Here is a 22,247-nt window from a genome sequence, read left to right as displayed (position 1 = left end):
GTTAGTATGCACGTGTGTGTTCTGTACACGTGTGTGTGTTGTGTACACGTGTGTTAGTATGCACGTGTGTGTGTTGTGTACACGTGTGTTAGTATGCACGTGTGTGTGCGCGTGTCCGTGCATTCCTTGTATCAGCCGTTGCTAGGCAACTGTCGCGCGCAGGGGAGGTGGTTGCCATGGCAATGGGCGCTCCCAGCTTCCCCTCCCCCCACCCCCTGTCTGGTTCGGTCGCTCTCTCCTCCTCCACCCCCTCCCCTCCCCCACCACCCCCTCCCCTCCCCCACCACCCCCTCCCCTCCCCCACTTTCTCCCTCTCACTACCCGGCCCTTCCCCATGCCCATCTCCGCTTGGGTGAGTCCCCTTCCCCCATCCCCCCCGCCCCTCATGTGGTCCCCCCCTCAATTCCTCCGGCCCCCCCTCCTCCTCAGCCCCCCCCCCACACCCCTCTCGTTTAAAGGTCACGTGGTGCCGCCGCTCCGTGTGTGAGGGTGGGGGCACACACCCCGCTACACCCACCCCTATAGCTACACCCACCCCTATAGCTACACCCACCCCTATAGCTACACCCACCCCTATATATATACACACCCCGCTACACCCACCCCTATAGCTACACCCACCCCTATAGCTACACCCACCCCTATAGCTACACCCACCCCTATATATACACACCCCTATATATACACACCCCTATATATATACACACACCCCCCTATAGCTACACCCACCCCTATAGCTACACCCACCCCTATAGCTACACCCACCCCTATATATACACACCCCTATATATACACACACCCCTGTATATATACACACACACCCTTATACACACCACTATATATACACCCTATATATACACACACCCCTATATATACACACCCCTATATATACACACCCCTATAGATATATACATACACCCCTATATATACACACACCCCTATATATACACACACCCCTATAGCTATACCCACCCCTATATACACACACCCCTACATATACACACACCCCTATATATACACACACCCCTATATATACACACCCCTATATATACACACACACACCCCTATATATACACACACCCCTATATATACACCCACCCCTATATATACACCCACCCCTATATATACCCATCCCTATATATACACCCACCCCTATATACACACACACCTATATATACACACACCCCTATATACACACACACCCCTATATATACCCACCCCTATATATACACCCACCCCTATATACACACACACCCCTATATATACCCATCCCTATATATACACACACCCCTATATAAACACACACCCCTATATAGACACAACAACAACAACCGCCATTCGCCACTAAGTGGCGGTGACGTCACCACGACGCTTGTGCCAGGCTATGTGCACCCTGAGGCCACGTGAAGTGTCGAACGCCCGCTGGCAGGTCACGGGGCAGACCCAGGTGCCACGGGTCGACTGACTGAGATGACTGGCTGATGCACCACCTGTGCCCCCTACTGTGCCAACCCGCTGTGCTTTAGCCACCCGGCGCTCCGCTCGTTGTTGTGAGCGTCGCTCCTCCGCCCTCCGTTGTTGTTGGAGGGCGACTACCTCCAACTGCTCAGTAGCATCCTTCACGAGCCTCCTCCACAGAGGCCGATCTTGACACCGCTGGTACCAGTCATCGGCAAGTCCACTCAGCTCCACGTCCTCCTGTACCACATCACTCCATCTCTTCTCTAGCCCGTGCCGCGCCCGTTTAGCCCCCTCGATCCGGCCGAACAAAAGCTGTTTCGGCATGCGGTGGCTGGGCATGCGGGCTACATGACCCAGCCAACGCAGGCTTGCCTGCCGGAGGAGCTCACCGATGGGACCTTGCCCAGATCTTTCAAGGATTTGTGAGCTCCTCACACAATCCAGCCTGGTTAAACCCAGGATGGATCGTAGGCAGGCCAGCCTAAATGTTTCCAACCGGCGAAGATGCTCCATTAAGGGGGTCCACGTTTCGCAAGCGTAGAGAAGGGAGGGAATGACCGTGGCCGAGAAGACCTGAAGCTTAGTGCGGATCGACTGACCAGGTAGCTTCCACACAGCGTTACGCAACCGATGAAAAGATATTGCCGCTCGACTGATTCGGAGTGAGACCTCTTCTGTTAAACTGGAGCCGGTCATAAGCACACTGCCCAGGTATGGGAAACTCTCCACTCTCTCCACAACTGCCCCATCACCGATTGGGAGTTGTGGGGGTGGAGTGTCCGTTGGTACAAAATACCCAGGCAGGTGCTTAGTTTTGGTGGGGCTGATGGTAAAGCCCCATCTCTTAGTCGCACGCTCCAGTCTCAGCAGCAGCGTCTCCAACTCTTCCTCTGAATGAGCAGCTATTACCAAATCATCGGCATACATAACGTGGTTGAGCAATAGGGAGCCATCCCTTGACTGCACCCGGGCATCAATCAGCCTCCCATTATATCTGTACCAAATGGAGATTCCCCCGGTACAGCTATTGAAGGCTCCACGAACTACGTGGTCAAAATAGATGTTAAATAATGTGGGAGCTAGAGGACATCCCTGTCGCACCCCAAGGTGTACAGGGAATGGCTCTGACTCCCGGCCACGTAGTTTTACCCGGGCCCGCTCACCATCATGAAGGTCCTTAATGATCGTGAGCAGAGGGTCAGGGACTCCAAAAGCACGAAGAACAACCCAGATCCCAGGCCTACTGATGGTATCATAGGCCTTGACCAGGTCAATAAAGCACACACACCCCTACACACACACCTCTATATACACCACCCTACACACACACCTCTATGTACACACCCCTACACACGCCCCTATATACACACCCCTACACACACACCTACACACACCTCTATTTACACCCCCTACACACGCCCCTATATACACACCCCTACACACACCCCTACACACACACCCCTACACACACCCCCTACACACACACCTCTATACACACACAAGACAAAGATCCCCCGTCTAGCCTTAACAGACTGTTAGGGCATATGCTATTAACAGCGCCTATGAAGGCCAGCACGGCACACAAAGTGGGTGGCCAGCACCACGCCCGGCCGCCTTTGTCTCCCAGTGCTAGCGATGTTCACTACACACCGCACCAGGTACTCATTTGAGGCTGAGTCGACCGAGGGGAGGCCCAAGACCGGTTCAGACAATCGTCACTGGTGTTGATCGTGAACGGAAATCGAACTCGGGTCGCCGGGTTCGTAGTACAGCGCTGTACACATCTCATTACAGCATCTAGAAGACATATAGCGTGCGTACACCTCGATACACACAGACCTCGATACGAATCGATATAAAATGCCATCCCTATTGGGTACACGAAAAGCGTCCCTTATGACACGCGTCGTCCGCTCTCGCGCTGTGCTCTACCTACATGCAGCGTACAGATTCATCATCAGCCATGGTCACTCCACTGCTGGATGAAGGCTTCCCCCCAAGCCGCCGTCATCTTTTGCGATCCTGCGATGCAATAATCCACGTAGCCAGGGCCGGCCCCGGGGTAGAGGGGCCGGCTCCGGGGTAGAGGGGCCGGCCCCGGGGTAGAGGGGCCGGCCCCGGGGTAGAGGGGGCCGGCCCCGGGGTAGAGGGCCCCGGGGTAGAGGGCCCTGGGGTGGGGCCCGGGGCGAATCACCCACCGCGTGGGCTCCCCCGACGCCTTCAAACTTAACCGGAATCACCGCATCCGACACCACCGTGACGCCGAAGCGCAGCCCCCCCCCCAAAGCGCGGGGCCCTGGGCGGTCGCCCCGATTCGCCGTACCCCAGAGACTGCTCTGCACGTAGCACCCTTTTAGGCGAGTCGATTACATCGCTCCATCTCCACGGCTGAAGGCATCTGTATATGTTTATAGACTTAACATTTCGCCTCTTGCTCAATACCAGCTCCGCGCGACGTCCGTCTCTCTATTGCACCCTATGCAGGTAAACATATCGAGATATTAAATACTCGACATCACATCGTTGTTCTCCAATAGTATCCCCGATCGATCCTGCGTAACGAGACGATGCATCCATTCCGACATCTCGCCGAGCGATGACTTCGCGCTCTTGAGAGAACGGTATCCGCGGAAGCGGATGCCACGGAGGTAGATCTGAGGCTCGCTCCACGTGACCTCTTGTTCCACGCGGTTGGGAGGCGTCGCGATTCCCCCGCCCCAACTCGCCGTGCCACGGAGAGGAATGTTGGTGGAGCTGTCCCTCAACATCGCGACCGGAATCGTAACGTGCCCCCCCCCCCACCCAAAGATCCCCCGTGTAGCCTCAACAGACTGTAGGGGCAAGTGCTGTTAGCGAGCACCTGTGAAGGCCGGCACGGCACACGAGGGGGTGGGTGGCCAACACCACGCCCGACCGCCTTCGTCTCCCTAGTGACGATGTTTACACACCAGGTATTTGAGGCCGAGTCGACCTAGGGGAAACCCAGGACCGGTTCAAATAATCGTCACCGGTGTTGGCGGTGAGCGGGAATCGACCCGGGTTCATAGCGCAGCGCGCTAACCACTACACTACCGCTCCCCAGACACACACAGACACACACACTCACACACATACATACAGTCAGACAGACACACACACACAGAGTCACAAACACGCACAGACACACAGTCAGACACACACACAGACACACAGTCAGACACACACACACAGACACACACACAGACACACATACATACAGTCAGACAGACACACACACACAGAGTCACTAACACGCACAGACACACAGTCAGACACACACACACAGACACACAGTCAGACACACACACAGACACACATACATACAGTCAGACAGACACACACACAGACACACAGTCACAAACACGCACAGACACACACAGACACACACAGTCAGACACACAGTCAGACACACAGACACACACACACAGACACACACATACACACAGTCAGACACACACAGACACACACAGACACACATACATACATACACACAGTCAGACACACACATACACACAGTCAGACACACACACAGACACACACACAGACACACAGTCAGACACACACAGACACACACATACACACAGTCAGACACACACAGACACACACAGACACACAGTCAGACACACACACAGACACACACACAGACACACATGCATACAGTCAGACAGACAGACACACAGACACACACACACAGTCACAAACACGTACAGACACACAGACACACAGTCAGACACACACACACAGACACACATACACACAGTCAGACACACACGGACACACACAGTCAGACACACACACAGACACACACACACAGACACACAGTCAGACACACACACAGACACACACACAGTCACAAACACGTGTGATGCCATGCGCCCTGACGTCGTGAGATGCAACATCTCCGCCATTCTTTCCACCGGTCCATCCGTCCGTCCGCGTGTCAATTTTGTCCATCTGCGTTGTCCCTCTGTTCGTCCGTATTTCCATCTGCCCGTCTGTCTGTCCATCTGGCTCCCAGTCTGCCTGTCTGTCCGCTTGTCCGCCTGTCCGTCCGTCCGTGCGCCTCTTTGTCCGTCTATCCGTACACCTCTCTCGCTCTGTGTCCATCCATCTGTCCGTGAGCTCGACCCATCTGTCAATCTGTCCGTGCCTCCTACCCCTGTCTCTGTCCGCTCGTGCCTCCTCCTCGTCGTCCTCCTCCTCCTCGCCCGGTCCATGTTTTATTGAAGAGGCGGCAAAGCGCCTCCTCGCCGCCACGCGCCGCTCGCAATCACGTGTCTTAATTCAGACGGCGAACCGCGACGTCCCCTCGACGTTCCAGTGGCCCCCCCTCGCGATAAACGCGGGTCGCGTTTCGGCGTTCGCGGGCAGCGCGCGGAGCAATTCGTAATCAAGAACGGCGAGGGTCGACGTTCGGCGATTATTGTATCCATCGCGAAGGCGCCGCGGCACGGTGATTCTCGTGGGGGCTGCGTGCGAATCGTGCCGTGCTCGGGCCGTGAGGTGTGCGGTAGGGGCGCCCGTACGCTCACGTCCTTTGGGAGCGCAAGTGCCGTGGTGAGTCGCGTTGTGTACCGAGGTGTGCGGGTGACCTCTCGTCGGGGAGACTTCGACACTTCACGTGGCCTCGGAGTGCACCTAGCCTGGCACAAGCGCCGTGGTGACGTGTCCGCCGCTCTGTGGCGAATGGCGGCTCTTGTTGTTGTTGTAAAGAGGTGTTAACAGCTCTGGCCCCAACAGTCTGTTACAGGCGAAATGGGGGATCTTTGTCTTGTTGATGGGATTGAATGTGACGGTGGTAAAAACATCGCCACTGGGGAGACAAAGTCGGCCGGGCGTGGTGCTGGCCACCCACCCGCTCGTGTGCCGTGCCGGCCTTCATAGGTGCTGCTCGCTCACAGCACTTGCCCCAACAGTCTGTTAAGGCTACACGGGGGATCTTTGTTTGGAGTGGATAGTGATGATGATGAAGATGATTATGTTGGTTATGGCGCTGATGATGATGTTGGTGACGATTCTGGTGCTGATACTGGGCTGGTGGTGGTGGTGGTGATGATGATGATGATGGTGGTGATGATGGTGGTGATGATGATGGTGGTGATGATGGTGGTGTTGATGATGATGATGGTGGTGGTGATGATGATGATGGTGGTGATGATTGTGGTGGTGATGATGATGATGGTGGTGTTGATGATGATGGTGGTGGTGGTGATGATGATGATGATGGTGGTGTTGATGATGATGGTGGTGTTGATGATGATGGTGATGATGATGGTGGTGGTGATGATGGTGGTGATGATGGTGGTGGCGATGATGATGGTGATGATGGTGGTGGTGTTGATGATGGTGGTGGTGATGGTGATGGTGATGATGATGGTGGTGATAATGATGATGGTGATGATGGTGGTGATGATGATGGTGATTATGGTGGTGATGATGATGGTGGTGTTGATGATGGTGGTGTTGATGATGGTGGTGTTGATGGTGGTGGTGATGTTGATGGTGATGATGATGATGGTGGTGGTGATGATGATGGTGATGGTGATGATGATGGTGGTGATGATGATGGTGATGATGATGGTGATGATGATGGTGATGATGGTGTTGATGGTGATGATGATGATGGTGGTGTTGATGATGATGGTGATGATGATGGTGGTGATGATGGTGGTGTTGATGATGATGATGGTGGTGTTGATGGTGGTGGTGGTGGTGATGATGGTGATGATGATGGTGATGATGATGGTGGGGCTGGCCGTGTCGCTCCTTGTGTGCAGATGACACGGCCTATTCAGGTGAAACCAGCCGACTGCGAGAGCCGGGGAGGTAACGCCGGAACACACCTCATCACAACCCTCTCACCTCATCACACCTCCTCAGACACCTCATCACACCTCCTCAGACACCTCATCACACCTCGTCACACCCCTATCACCAACTCCTCACACCCCTCATCACACCTCGTCACACCCCTCTCAACTCATCACACCTCCTCACACCCCTCTCACCTCATCACACCTCGTCACACTCATCTCTCCTCGTCACACCCCTCTCACCTCATCTCACCTCTTCACACCCCTGACCTCATCACACTTCGTCATACCTCTCTCACCTCATCCCACCTCATCACACCCTTCAACACGCCTTAATTCACCTCGTCGCGCCTCGTCAAAGACAGCCTTAACAGACTGTTGGGGCAAGCGCTGTTAGCGAGTGGCAAACGAGGGGGTGGGCGGCCAGCACCACGCCCGACCGCCTTTGTCTCCCCAGTGGTGACGTTTACACACCGCGCCAGGTACTCATTTGAGGCTGAGTCGACCTAGAGCAGGGGTCGCGAGCCATAGGTTGGCGACCCCTGACCTAGAGGATGCCCAGGACTGGTTCAGATAATCGTCACCGATGTTGGTCGTGAGCGGAAATCGAATTCTGGTTTGCCGGGTTTGTGGCGCAGCGCGCTAACCGCTACACCACCGCTCCAAATCCCCACACCTCGTCACACACCTCGTCACACACCTCGTCACACACCTCGTCACACACCTCGTCACACACCCCTCAAAAACCACACCGCCACAAGACCAAATTACACACGGGATATTTTATATCGTCAGACGCCACGTGCGCGTACCTCTTCGCATACTTCAGCATACCCCGCACAACCTCGTCACACCAACAGCCTCGCACACCGCACACCTCGTCACGTCGGATAGGCACGACGCCCCGCGCAGGCCTAATTAAAACGCAACCCGTTGGCACGAACACGCGAGGAGCCCTGACGATGGGGTTTTTTTGTGATGCTAATGAGGCTAATTATGTTGCCGTGGCAACCGTAGGGAGTGGTTGCCACGGTTACAGAGCCTCGCATCACGCCCCGCGGTAATGGGAACGCCCTCTCCAAGCCGGACCCCCCCCCATCCACTCCCCCATTCACCCCCACCCACTCCCCATCCCCCCCCCACTCCCCCTCACCCCCTCACTCTACCCACTCCCCATCCACTCCCCCCCACTCCCCCTCACACCCCCCAACTCCCCCTCACCCCACCCGCTCACCCCCCTCACCCCCCACTCCCCCTCACCCGCCCCCCACCCCCCACTCCGCCCCCACCCCCCCCCCCACTCCCCCTCACCCCACCCGCTCACCCCCCACTCCCCCTCACCCCCCCCAACTCCCCCCCCCCACTCCCCCTCACCCCACCCGCTCACCCCCCACTCCCCCTCACCCGCCCCCCACCCCCCACTCCGCCCCCACTCCCCCCATCCACTTCCCCTCACCCCCCACCATCCCCATGACCTGCCTGCAACAAGCTACCTGCAGGGCATGCTGGGTAATCCATTGGGTGAGGGGTGGGACGGGGTGGGAGGGTGACTGCGGGTGTCACATTCTGCAAACTACTTAAAGCAGAACGTCACGAGGGTACCCGACATTTCCCGCAGCCCCTCAATAAAATTATTTCCCCTTTGTGGAGAAGTCGACAAATGGTTGTCCCATGGACAGACTCGCCCTCGCCATACAAATAATCTCAAATTCCCACCGCAGGATCTGCAGGGCTGCAATTGGGGGGCGAGCGCCATTGGCTCGATGCTCACGTGAGCAGGAGATTACTTTGCGGAGAAGAAAAATTTCACGGAGCAAACCGATGCAGGATCCTCAATAGCCAGGCAGCGTTGGCTACGCTGCACGTTGCCTGTGATCCAGCATTGCGGAGGCAGTGGCGAGGGGTGGTGGATCGCACACAGATGCCGTGAGGAGCCGTACCCTGGCTCGCTAGCAGAAGGCGGTACAGAAAAATGTGATCCTGTTCCATCTGTATGGTACCGAGTGTTTACCCCTCACACTCGGGGGGTTTCTCCAGGTGCTCCGGTTTTCCTCTCGCGTGCATGAACGCTAATCAATTGGCTGAACATATTTTAATAAATAAAGGACCGCAGAGCTTGGGAAATTGTTGGCAGTGGATCCTGGCTGCGCTCCAGCTTGTCTGTGGTTCATCATACCTCTTCAGAAGGTTCTCTCCCTCTCTTGAAGAGAGAGCGGGTACAAGTTTAAATTATTATTACTCGCAACTATGTAGCCGTGGCGCACCGCGGGAAGGGAAGCGGAGCCAAGGATGTAATGCGTGGGGGGGAAAAAAGAAGAAATGGAAAATTAGAGGAAAAGGATGGAAAAGGAGCGGAGAAATAGGAGTAGAGGGTCAGGAGAGATGAGGATTGGGAGGAAGAGGATGCATCAGGGCCTCGATTCTGTTGCGCCGTGGAGCGGCGTCTGTTTTGACAGAGGGTGGCGTAGACAGGGCAGGGGTTCCGAGTCACGTGATTTATGGGTTGCTTGAGCTGGTTTAGATATAGAGATTACACTAAATACAGACCTGAAATCATGGCACTCCACAATTTACCAGGTATTAAACTAAATCTGTATCATGTTCTCATACCAGAAGGTCACTCGACTTGTCGCTCATGGCTTTGACTGAACGTAATCACTCAAATTCACTCAAATCTTACGACAATTGCCAGCTCTGAACATCTCCGGTTGCCGTGGGCGACCGTCGCTAACGGCAACCGGAGCGTCGGCGCGCAGTGAGTGACACGGGCGCACGCGTGCGCGCAACCCCCACCGCCCCCCACCGCCCCCCACCGCCCCCCACTTGCCCCTGCTGGCCCCCCCCCCTGCTGCCCCCGGTCCCCAGCAGACAGGAAGCTGTTCGTGGGCATGCTGGGAAAACAGCAGACCGAGGAGGACGTGGCACGGCTCTTCCAGCCGTTCGGCAACATGGAGGAGTGCACGGTGCTGCGTGGACCGGACGGCGCCAGCAAGGGTACGGTCGCTGTCGAGCGTGCAGACGGTGCAGCCGCACCGGGGCCAAAGCGCCCGGGGTGCCAGGCGACGATTGGGGCGGAATTGAGCAGTGCAACCGCCAGTGAATTCATCGCACCAGGGCCCGTGCCGGACATGCCAACCGTGCCACGCTTCTGGCTGGGAGAACAAATATTCTGGCTGGGAGAACAAATATTCTGGCTGGGAGAACAAATATTCTGGCTGGGTGGCATATTCTGTCATTCTGACGCCTGTGTTGTACATTTTAACCCCCTCTGCTCTAACCCCCCCCCCCCCCCCCACCGTGTGATACCAGGATGTGCATTTGTGAAGTTCTCTTCGCACGCCGAGGCCCAATCGGCAATCACCGCCCTGCACGGCAGCACCACCCTGCCGGTGAGCGGCAGCAAAGGGCATCGGTGCAGGGTGCTGGGTACTGGTATCCTGGGTGCAGAGTGCTGTGTGCAGGGTGCTGGGTACTGGTATCCTGGGTGCAGAGTGCTGTGTGCAGGGTGCTGGGTACTGGTATCCTGGGTGCAGGGTGCTGTGTGCAGGGTGCTGGGTACTGGTATCCTGGGTGCAGAGTGCTGGGTGCAGGGTGCTGGGTACTGGTATCCTGGGTGCAGGGTGCTGTGTGCAGGGTTCTGGGTACTGGTATCCTGGGTGCAGAGTGCTGGGTGCAGGGTGCTGGGTACTGGTATCCTGGGTGCAGGGTGCTGTGTGCAGGGTGCTGGGCACTGGTATCCTGGGTGCAGGGTGCTGTGTGCAGGGTTCTGGGTACTGGTATCCTGGGTGCAGAGTGCTGTGTGCAGGGTGCTGGGTGCAGGGTGCTGGGGGTCTGTCCAGTGAATCATCGTGCTTTACGTCACTTCAGGTGTCTCGGAGCACTCTCCATAAAAAAATAAATTGACACGACTGTTGGACGCTAACACTACCAACATACAAGACATTGAGATTCACGTAACAAAGACAATATCGTCCATGATAAAAAGGTCATATTTAAAATTAAGACAATATAATATACGATTCATATTTGCATTAGGCCACGTATATAATGATCTGGCTAAGTTTATGTCGTGAAACTCCCCACCACCCGGCGCAACGAAATTAAATTGTCACGTGGTACACAAGCGCTTGACCTCGCGTCCATCACTATCGTTTCAGCTCACTTGATCAGTCACTCACTCATCCACTCACTCACTCGCTCATCCAATCACTCACCCATTCACTCTACAACTCATCCACTCACTCACAGTGGATGGGTTATAGAGTAATTCTCACACCTAAATTTACCAGCGAAATTTGGCTTGAAACCGTTGTCAAGAATATTCAGAACCCAGTTTTGCATTCAAATGAAAGTCAAGTGACTAAAATTGTGGAAGATCACAGCAGTAGCAGATACCCAGCTCACCCAATCATCGTCATCGTCGTCCATGGTCAATCCACTGCTGCACGTAGGCCTCACCACGTGGCAACCGTCTGTCACATTCCCGCGACACCGCAATGCGTCAAGCCGCCGCCGCTGCTGCGCCCGTGCCAATCTCACCGCTCCATCTCCGCTGTGGGCGTCCTCAGCTGGAATGTTCCCTCCCCTTTGCTGCCATTCACGTCGACAGCCCCTCGGGCCATCGGCCATCGTCCCCTCCAAGCCACGATGCGCCCTGCCCCAAGCCCCCCTGCTCACCTTTCTCGACAGTCAACACTGCGTCCCCCACTCGCGTTTTTCTCTCCGATCCGGGCCTTCCCATTTCTCTCTCTGATGATCCCAAACATTCGCCTCACCGCGAATGTTTTGCGCACTTTTGAGTCCCTGTTTAAATTTTCCGTTCGTGGTATCGGTTGCTGCGAGTGCTACGCACCGATTTAAAACTGAGTTTTTTTAACGATAATCGTTTTTTTTTATCAAGCATTAAAAATCTGCAATGGCTTTTTCTGAGCGCCACAAAATATATTTTTATGTGATCGGCGAGCGAGCAACAGTCGACAGCGCAAACACAATAAACCGCTACCAAAGCAAGATAACAACACTATAATAAATGCCAGCCGGCGTCATCTAGCCAAGCTGAACGTGCCTAGATATATGATAAAGTCGACCCAAGCAAATAAAATCCCGGTGAAATAAAAAACACACAAAATATAAAGTTTTGCGTGTTCTGCCATGCGTGTCTTCACCATCTCATCACATTCACCCCAAAATGGCCTCCTCCAGGTCACGTGACCTTTACAACGGGCCGGCTTCTTAATGATGACCCTAAGGCAGGACTGGACGATGGCCAGAGCTTCGTTAAATTTGTTTTGGTGGCGTGTTCCGTAGCTCGCTGGCAGCGCGCAATTAAAGGCTTAATTTCCTGCTTAATCATTTCTGGGTGGCTGTGCATTGGGGCAAACAGGTGATTATTTATTCGTAGTAACCACAGCCGTAGCGATAGGTATACTGGATGTGGTGTGCCAGGTGTGGAAATATTTTCCAGGTTGCTGACCAGTACAGACCCAGCTGAAATTAAGCACCACGACGTATCCACAGACTAGCATAGGACGCATAAACTAAAATAATACCCGTATAGACAAAAGTAACATCCATAGGCTAACACAGGACCCACCGACTGACGTATATCATCAGGGATGAATTTCTCACTAAATATTTTCCAGGTTGCACGGGTAGACTGACTGGAGTGGGTGGCACGTGACGAGTAAGCCAGCCATAGGCACAATAGCGAGAGGCACGATGGAAGTGGTGTGTGCCGGGTGACTGCGGCACGCAGGGACTTGTTTCTCAGAGTCGCGTCTCCGTTTCGTATTTGCCACCACGAGCCCTGTGGGATTCGGTGGCTGCTCACTCGACGGCCATCTCAAATTTCACAGCCGGATCTCCTCCCGGAATGTTCGCAGTTGCCCAAAGTGCTTCCCTTTGGATTTGTCGAGGTGTGAATTTCGCTGGAAGCTGTTGTCGGAAAATGAGACTCGGGGTTGCCTCTCCCTGTGCAGGGTGGCTGGTTTCCTCGCCAGCTGATGTGGTGGTTGTGGTGGTGATGATGGTAGTGATGATGGTGCTAGTGGTGATGTTGCTCATGCAGTGGTAGATCTAAAGGGGAGGAGGTGATAGTGGAATTCACCCCCTTCCCCCCAAGAGACCTTGAACATTTAATTGGTATTTTATTATTAATAGTTACCAGGGAAAACACGTTGAGTGTCTTTGATTTTGTTTATTAAAAGCTAGAAATTTCGGGATCTCCCCCCCCTTTCACTGGCAAGCTTCTAGGTCCGCCTCTGTGCTAATGCTTTCATCATGCAACAGAGCTCATATACTACAGGTTCCTAATAGCAATACAGTTGAGAAATAGGTTTCCCCCTATTTTCTGGCAACAAAACAGCTGTGTTAAGATGTTAAAACACCAAACTGAAACCTCTTACGAGGAATCATGTGTGCATTAACCACAATACTTGTGGTCAGAAATCAAACAAAAAACATACTCTGATAGTATATGCATTGTCTGTGAAACTGATTGGTCCACACCAGAGACAGCTTTATTTTGAGCCTCGTCTCAAACGGTTTGAGACTGGCAAAGAAGGTCCTATGATGTAGCAACAACACAGCTCATAAACTACTACAGGTTACTAATAACAACAACACAGTTCATATTCTACTACAGGTTCTTAATAACAACACAGCTCATATACTACTACAGGTTCTTAATAACAACACAGCTCATATACTACTACAGGTTACTAATAACAACAACACAGTTCATAAACTACTACAGGTTCCTAATAACAACAACACAGTTCATATACTACTACAGATTCCTAATAACAACACAGCTCATATACTACTACAGGTTCCTAATAACAACACAGCTCATAAACTACTACAGGTTCTTAATAACAACAAAACAGCTCATATACTACTACAGGTTCTTAATAACAACAACACAGTTCATATACTACTACAGATTCTTAAAACAACAACACAGTTCATATACTACTACAGGTTCCTAATAACAACAACACAGTTCATAAACTACTACAGGTTCCTAATAACAACACAGTTCATATACTACTACAGGTTCCTAATAACAACACAGCTCATATACAGTGAGGGAAAAAGTATTTGATCCCCTGCTGATTTTGTACGTTTGCCCACTGACAAAGAAATGATCAGTCTATAATTTTAATGGTAGGTTTATTTGAACAGTGAGAGACAGAATAACAACAAAAAAATCCAGAAAAACGCATGTAAAAAATGTTATAAATTTATTTGCATTTTAATGAGGGAAATAAGTATTTGCCCCCTCTCAATCAGAAAGATTTCTGGCTCCCAGGTGTCTTTTATACAGGTAACGAGCTGAGTTTAGGAGCACACTCTTAAAGGGAGTGCTCCTAATCTCAGCTTGTTACCTGTATAAATGACACCTGTCCACAGAAGCAATCAATCAATCAGATTGTTACAAACTCTCCACCATGGTCAAGACCAAAGAGCACTCCAAGGATGTCAGGGACAAGATTGTAGACCTACACAAGGCTGGAATGGGCTACAAGACCATTGCCAAGCAGCTTGGTGAGAAGGTGACAACAGTTGGTGCGATTATTCGCAAATAGAAGAAACACAAAATAATTGTCAATCTCCCTCGGCCTGGGGCTCCATGCAAGATCTCAACCTCGTGGAGTTGCAATGATCATGAGAACGGTGAGGAATCAGCCCAGAACTACACGAAAGGATCTTGTCAATGATCTCAAGGCAGCTGGGACCATAGTCACTAAGAAAACAATTGGTAACACACTACGCCGTGAAGGACTGAAATCCTACAGCGCCTGCAAGGTCCCCCTGCTCAAGAAAGCACATATACATGCCCGTCTGAAGTTTGCCAATGAACATCTGAATGATTCAGAGGACAACTGGGTGAAAGTGTTGTGGTCAGATGAGACCAAAATGGAGCTCTTTGGCATCAACTCAACTCGCCATGTTTGGAGGAGGAGGAATGCTGCTTATGACCCCAAGAACACGATCCCCACCGTCAAACATGGAGGTGGAAACATTATGCTTTGGGGGTGTTTTTCTGCTAAGGGGACTGGACAACTTCACCGCATCAAAGGGACGATGGACGGGGCCATGTACCGTCAAATCTTGGGTGAGAACCTCCTTCCCTCAGCCAGGGCATTGAAAATGGGTCGTGGATGGGTATTCCAGCATGACAATGACCCAAAACACACGGCCAAGGCAACAAAGGAGTGGCTCAAGAAGAAGCACATTAAGGTCCTGGAGTGGCCTAGCCAGTCTCTAGACCTTAATCCCATAGAAAATCTGTGGAGGGAGCTGAAGGTTTGAGTTGCCAAACGTCAGCCTCGAAACCTTCATGACTTTGAGAAGATCTGCAAAGGGGAGTGGGACAAAATCCCTCCTGAGATGTGTGCCAACCTGGTGGCCAACTACAAGAAACGTCTGACCTCTGTGATTTCCAGCAAGGGTTTTGCCACGAAATACTAAGTCATGTTTTGCAGAGGGGTCAAATACTTATTTCCCTCATTAAAATGCAAATCAATTTATAACATTTTTGAGATGCATTTTTCTGGATTTTTGTTGTTGTTATTCTGTCTCTCACTGTTCAAATAAACCTACCATTAAATTATAGACTGATCATTTCTTTGTCAGTGGGCAAACGTACAAAATCAGCAGGGGATCAAATACTTTTTTCCCTCACTGTACTACTACAGGTTCTTAATAACAACAACACAGTTCATATACTACTACAGGTTCTTAATAACAACACAGCTCATATACTACTACAGGTTCTTAATAACAACACAGTTCATATACTACTACAGGTTCTTAATAACAACACAGTTCATATACTACTACAGGTTCTTAATAACAACACAGTTCATATACTACTACAGGTTCTTAATAACAACACAGCTTATGTACTACTACAGGTTCCTAATAACTGAGCTACGTTTTTCCCACCGTTATTTTTGGGGCAGTGTGGGCAGAGCCATGAGGTGGTGCTGCTGAGGGCTGTAATCCCACAATTAAAGAGTGTTACTGTGACATCGCATGCCTGTCAACCCCTTATCAGTACCTTATTACTAATTATTACTAATAAATTCAGCCTTATTGGTCACCCCGTGCCCTGATATAGCTCAACGTTCATCCTACAAAGTCCCATCACAAGGGAGAAACACAAATAGACCAAAAAAAACCTAGATTTTGCCCGTATTGACACAGCTGTATGCCGTATGGACCTGAAAACTAAATTTCCCTGTACAAGAATACGGGGTAACCCGTATTGTCCATAGTATAGGTTTTTATGGTTAGATCTGACGCCATCTAACCCAAAAAACCTACATTATGGATGATATTGATCGCGAAATCCTACGTGTTAAACAAACCCATATTGGTTGACAGGTTTGAGATCGTGGCGAGTGCGATCACGTCTGACTATGCAGTACGTGTGAGCGAGGTGCTGAAGAAGGAAACAGATTTATTCCAGGTTCGGATGATGCCTCATTATAACAGCGGCCCGATTGGCGTAAAATGCTCCGGAGTGGTGCCACTCACCGCGATGCCGCATTTTCGGATCGTTCCGCAAATTTCATATCAAGACCCAATATTTTTGGGACTTTTCGAAATCATCCGGCGCTACTGCGGCAGTGCACACAAGCACAGCGGACAAAGAGAAACCTCAACGCATTCGTCAGTGGCACCGTGCGCGCGTGTGTGGCCCTACAAATAGATTTGTGACGGGTGACGTTTCGGGAAATAGTCCTCCTTCAGTTGCACAACAAATTTAATTTCAGAACTCATCCAAAAATCGCAAACGCACCTTAAGTTGACGATGATGACCCCGACAATGCAGATGATGACCCCCGGGGGTGTTTCTGGTGACGGTGGTGACGATGTTGCGCGTTGTGCCACTGCGCCCCGGCGCATTCTCTCGCTCCGCAGGGCGCCTCCTCGAGCCTGGTGGTTAAGTTTGCCGACTCGGAGCGCGAGCGCACGGTGCGGCGCATGCAGCAGGTGGCCGGGCAGGTGGGCATGCTGGCGCCCGTCGCCGTGCACCTGTCCCCCTACGCCGCGTACACGCAGGCGGTATGTGCCTGTGCATGTGTGTGTGTGTGTACATGCATACGTGTGTGTGTGTGCAGTGTGTGGTACGTGCGAGCCACGCCCCTCAGTGAGCCATGCCATGAGCGAGTCACGCCCCCAGTGAGTAACGCCTTGTGGGCCACGCCCCTCAGTGAGCCATGCCCCCAGTGGGTAACGCCTCGTGAGCCACGCCCCTCAGTGAGCCACGCCCCTCAGTGAGCCACGCCCCTCAGTGAGCCATGCCATGAGTGAGTCACGCCCCCAGTGAGCCATGCCATGAGCGAGTCACGCCCCTAGTGAGTAACGCCTCGTGAGCCACGCACCTCAGTGAGCCATGCCCCTCAGTGAGCCACACCCCCAGTGAGCCATGCCATGAGTGAGTCACGCCCCCAGTGAGCCATGCCATGAGCGAGTCACGCCCCTAGTGAGTAACGCCTCGTGAGCCACGCCCCTCAGTGAGCCATGCCCCTCAGTGAGCCACACCCCCAGTGAGCCACACCCCCAGTGAGCCATGCCATGAGCGAGTCACGCCCCTAGTAAGCCACGCCCCTCAGTGAGCCACACCCCCAGTGAGCCATGCCAACCCCGTACGCGAGAACCCGGCAGGACGGCTCCTTCATTCGAGAATCCCTTCTCGAGCGAGCACCGGCCTGGGGTTGGATCCTGGCGCGACATCTCTGGCCCTCGCTCGTGTGGTTCGCGTCAGCGCTGGCCACGCTTTTCGACCCTACGAGCCGCAAAACCGAAACCTTTGTATGGCCGACAGCGTTCACAAGACTCGTGGGGGGCGGTCGACCACAAGGGGTCACGTGACCCTATCGCCCACGTCGGTGGGCAGCAGAGTTGTGAAATCTGTGGGAGCGCCCTGGGAGTACTAATGCAGGGGGCGAGTACCTCCTCACCCCCACCCACCCCGCACTGCTCCTGGTCCAGCAGATTTTGTTTCCCGTTTCAAATCGGATCTCTCTCGAAAGGTCACGGAGACCATCGACGTCTCCATCGAGCCGCGCTCGGGCCGCGGGCTCCGGTTCGGCGGCCCCTGCTTGCCTCTGGAAGTCGAGGGCTTCCCAGTAAACGTGGAACATTGGGCCAATAAATTTCGATTTAAAGCTTTCGTGACTGCAATGATTCATCTTCTTTGGTTCTTTCGGTAAAGTCACGTAGAATGAGAATAAAATAATAAATTGATAAAATAAAATAACACAATAATATTCTCACGACGTTTCGGCCACGTTCTGAACGTGGCTCTTTCACTCCAGCGCTGTCCTCCAGACAGTCTCGTCCCTTCACCTGATGAAGGCCGCTTGTGTTGTGGCCGAAACGTCGTGTGAATATTTTTGTGTTATTTTATTTTATCAATTTATTATTTTATTCTCATTCTACGTGACTTTACCGAAAGAACCAAAGAAGAATTGGGCCAATAGTTGGTCCAGCGGTTCTAACCACATGCCACAACGTTGGAGCGACGTTGGCCGGTGTCAATCGGCGGAGGTTGGGCGTTAGCGATGATGCCGCTGCCGCGGCTACCGTCTTCGCGCCGGTGGTGGGGGTCATGGAGGCGGAGTGAGGACGGCCAGCTGCACATATGCAAACCGGTCCTGGGCCTCCCCTAGGTCGACTCGGTCTCAAATCATTACCTGGTGCGGTGCGTAAACATCGCAACTGGGGAGACAAAGGCGGCCAGGCGTGGTCTTCGCCACCCACCCCCGCGTGTGCCGTGCCGGCCTTCACAGGTGCTCGCTAACAGCGCTTGCTCCTGCAGTCTGTTAAAGGCTACACGGGGGATCTTTGTCTCTGTCTCGTGCGTAGTTGATGCACCAGCAGGCGGCGTTGATGTCGGCGCTGGCGCACGGGGCGTACGTGACGCCAGTGGCGTTCGTGCCCGCGCCGGTGCCCGCGCACATGCAGCACGGCGCCAGCCTGGGCCTCAACATCCTGGGCACCAGCGCCCTGACGCCGTCGCCCGGTTAGCGTCAACGAGCGTGGCACCAGCGCGTAATCCGCACGGCACGCACGCACGGCACACTTTCACAGCTGCACGGCGCTCGCCTGACTCGCACCCGCATGACGCGCTTGCAAGGCGCACCCACGTGGCGTACAGCACGCACCTGCACAGCGTCCCCTGTCGGCATGCTTGGCACCTACACGACAAGGAGCGGCACGCCGGCGAGCGACACCCGCACAGCACGCACAGCACGCGCAGCACGCACAGCACGCGCAGCACGCACAGCACGCGCAGCACGCACAGCACGCGCAGCACGCACAGCACGCGCAGCACGCACAGCACGCGCAGCACGCACAGCACGCGCAGCACGGCGTCTGCACACGTCCACCTGCGCGGCTCACACCTGCACGTTGCAGCTGCCTGCATGACCATCCCCGCTAATGACTGAACGATGAAGGCCGACGTCGCCCCTTTAACCCTGTTTCATCCCCCACCCCATGCAGGAGGCAGCTCCCCCCCAGCCATGGCAGCCCCCCCAGCCCCTCCTCTCCCGACCCCTATGGGGGTCAACGGGTTCGCCCTGCCCCTCCCCCCTCCGTCCAGCGGGCAGGTGGTGGGGGAGCACGTGTACCCCAATGGATACCACCCCTACCCAGGTAACACCCTCCCCCGCACGGTGACATGCGCCCAGACAGCGGTGGTGAAACCTGGTGACCCGAGTTCGATTCCCGCTCACGGACACCGACACCAGTGACGATGATCTGAACCGGTTCTGGGCCTCCCCTAGGTCGACTCAGCCTCAAATGAGTACCTGGTGCGGTGCGTAAAAACATCGCCACTGGGGAGACAAAGGCGGCCGGGCGTGGTGCTGGCCACCCACCCCCTCGTGTACCGTGCCGGCCTTCATAGGTGCTACTCGCTAACAGCACTTGGCCCAACAGTCCGTTCAAGCTATATGGGTGATCATTGTCTTTGACATGCGTGTGTATATGCAAGCACATATATCCGCGAGCGTGTTTATGTGTGCATGTGTGTATGTGTTTATGCATATGTGTGTTTACTGGTGGTTATGTGTGTTTACATATTTATATTTACGTGTGTTTATATATGCGTGCGCGTGTGTGCGCGTAGTCTCCAGTCCAAGTAATTCGGACCCTATGCAGCAGGCGTACGCGGGGATGCACCAATACACGGGTAATCCTCATCACACCTCGTCACTAAAACAACACCCAACACACCTCATCTTCACTCCAGCACCATTCCTGACACCTCATCACACCAGCACCAGCTCAACACACCTCATCAAACCTCATCACTCCAGCACCACTCATCAAACGTAATCGCAGCGCCACCGCTCGACTCACTCGCGCCACCCTGCCCGCACATCTCGGCCTCGACAACTTTACGGCGGCACGTGACCGCGGCGCGACGGGCGCTTGCTCTGCGTTTGTGCGTGCGGTGAGCAGCGGCGTACCCGGCCGCGTACACCCCCGTGGGACAGATGGTGCCGCCGCCGCAGCCGATGGTGCTGCACCAGCGCGAGGGTGAGGGTGCGTGCGAGTGCGACGCAGCGTCCCGTCGATCTGCACGGCCGTCGTGGTTGACCGGGGCCTCATTTCTCGCTCACTGTTTAACGCGTCGCTCGGTCAGACCGGGGGTTAGGCGGCACGTGAACAGTGGTAGCCACAGCCATTGTGGGATGTACACTGGATGTGGTGTCCCGGGTGCATAAGGATTTCCCTGGGTCGTGGCCCGTACAGACCCGGCTGAAATTAAGCACTGCCGTCGACCAACACAGCCGTGCAGAATACGCACACACACGCATGCGCACACGCATGCACGTGCATACATACATACATACGCACGCACACACGCACACAGTACCCTGCGTTTAAACCTCACGCCAGGTCGCACGGGCGTTAACGGTTAACGGTCTGTCACCTCTCCCTCCTCCTCCCCCCCCCCACCAAACTCCTACTCCTCCCCTCCTACCTGCCCCCCACTCCCCGACCTCAACCCCTGACCCTGACCCCTGACCCCCGCCCCCCAGGCCCCGAGGGATGTAACCTCTTCATCTACCACCTGCCGCAGGAGCTCGGGGACGTGGAGCTCACGCAGATGTTCGCCGCTTTCGGGAACGTCATCTCCTCCAAGGTGTTTGTGGACCGAGCTACCAACCAGAGCAAGTGCTTCGGTACGGCTCATCCCTCACTCTTGTGACACCAGGCTCATACCCCATGGCTCTCACTCCTGACCCCTCACACCGGGGTCATAATCCAAGGTTCAGGGCGGGGGGCACAGGCAGCGGGGTGAATCGTTACGCGCAGAGTCACATGTCCGGTGCTGTGTGCCGTCCCCCTCCCGCCCCGCTAGGTTTTGTGAGTTTTGACAACGCTGGCTCGGCGCAGGCCGCGATCCAGGCCATGAACGGCTTCCAGGTCGGCACCAAGCGGCTCAAGGTGCAGCTCAAACGGCCCAAGGACGCGAGCCGCCCCTACTGATCGCCGCCACACCGCGTCGGCCGACGCAGGCCCGGTCTGGCCTCTTCGGCCTTGGCGAGGTGGTGGCGGTGGTCCGGGGGGGGGGGTATGGGAGGGTGGGAGGGGGGAGGGTTGGGGGGGGGTGCGATTACCGAGCGAATCGGGCTTAAAAGTCGGCCGTGATGGGCCAAGCCAGCCTTCCGAACCAGGCCGGGCCTCGTGAAGTGGGCCCGGCCGCATCACCCGCCCCGCCGAGCCACACGCTCCAGGCCGGCTCAGGCCGGCGTGGGGCCTCGTGTTGCCGCGCCAGACGGCACCATCCCAGCTCCCCAGCCTGCCGGACCAACTGCCAAGTACAATTCACACATTGCAACTGTGGGTTGTGTTTTGTCTACCTGCCTGCCACACCTGGGTCACGATCGGACTGCCCTAGGAGCACGGGGACCTGGGCGAGAG

The 22,247-nt window shown here is 54.3% G+C and overlaps 1 protein-coding gene across 8 annotated transcripts in view; it reads left to right on the top strand.

Moving 5' to 3' along the window:
* The window catches only part of LOC116942096 (CUGBP Elav-like family member 3), a 60,007-nt gene extending 38,107 nt beyond the window's left edge, over positions 1–21,900 (top strand). The window contains exons 1-11 of one of the 8 annotated variants that reach the window (XM_076066733.1): positions 5,882–6,036; positions 7,257–7,305; positions 10,161–10,286; positions 10,602–10,681; positions 17,226–17,369; positions 19,176–19,332; positions 19,815–19,967; positions 20,443–20,505; positions 20,778–20,861; positions 21,362–21,505; positions 21,685–21,900. In XM_076066733.1, the coding sequence (XP_075922848.1) occupies positions 7,257–7,305; positions 10,161–10,286; positions 10,602–10,681; positions 17,226–17,369; positions 19,176–19,332; positions 19,815–19,967; positions 20,443–20,505; positions 20,778–20,861; positions 21,362–21,505; positions 21,685–21,812 (1,128 nt within the window). In that variant the 5' untranslated portion in view covers positions 5,882–6,036 and the 3' untranslated portion in view covers positions 21,813–21,900. Of the gene's footprint in view, positions 1–5,881; positions 6,037–7,256; positions 7,306–10,157; positions 10,287–10,601; positions 10,682–17,225; positions 17,370–19,175; positions 19,333–19,814; positions 19,968–20,442; positions 20,506–20,777; positions 20,862–21,361; positions 21,506–21,684 lie in introns of those variants that run through there. The other 7 variants (XM_076066732.1, XM_032953676.2, XM_032953679.2 and 4 more) reach the window with 7 other exon arrangements.
* The last annotated feature ends 347 nt before the right edge of the window (positions 21,901–22,247 follow it).

Source organism: Petromyzon marinus, chromosome 13, assembly GCF_048934315.1.
Source record: "Petromyzon marinus isolate PM22_M1 ecotype Great Lakes invasive population chromosome 13, UKy_Petmar_22M1.pri1.0, whole genome shotgun sequence".
NCBI classification, from domain to species: Eukaryota; Metazoa; Chordata; class Hyperoartia; order Petromyzontiformes; family Petromyzontidae; genus Petromyzon; species Petromyzon marinus.
Note: the sequence above shows the minus strand (reverse complement) of the source record. Positions and strands in the feature narration are given on the sequence as shown.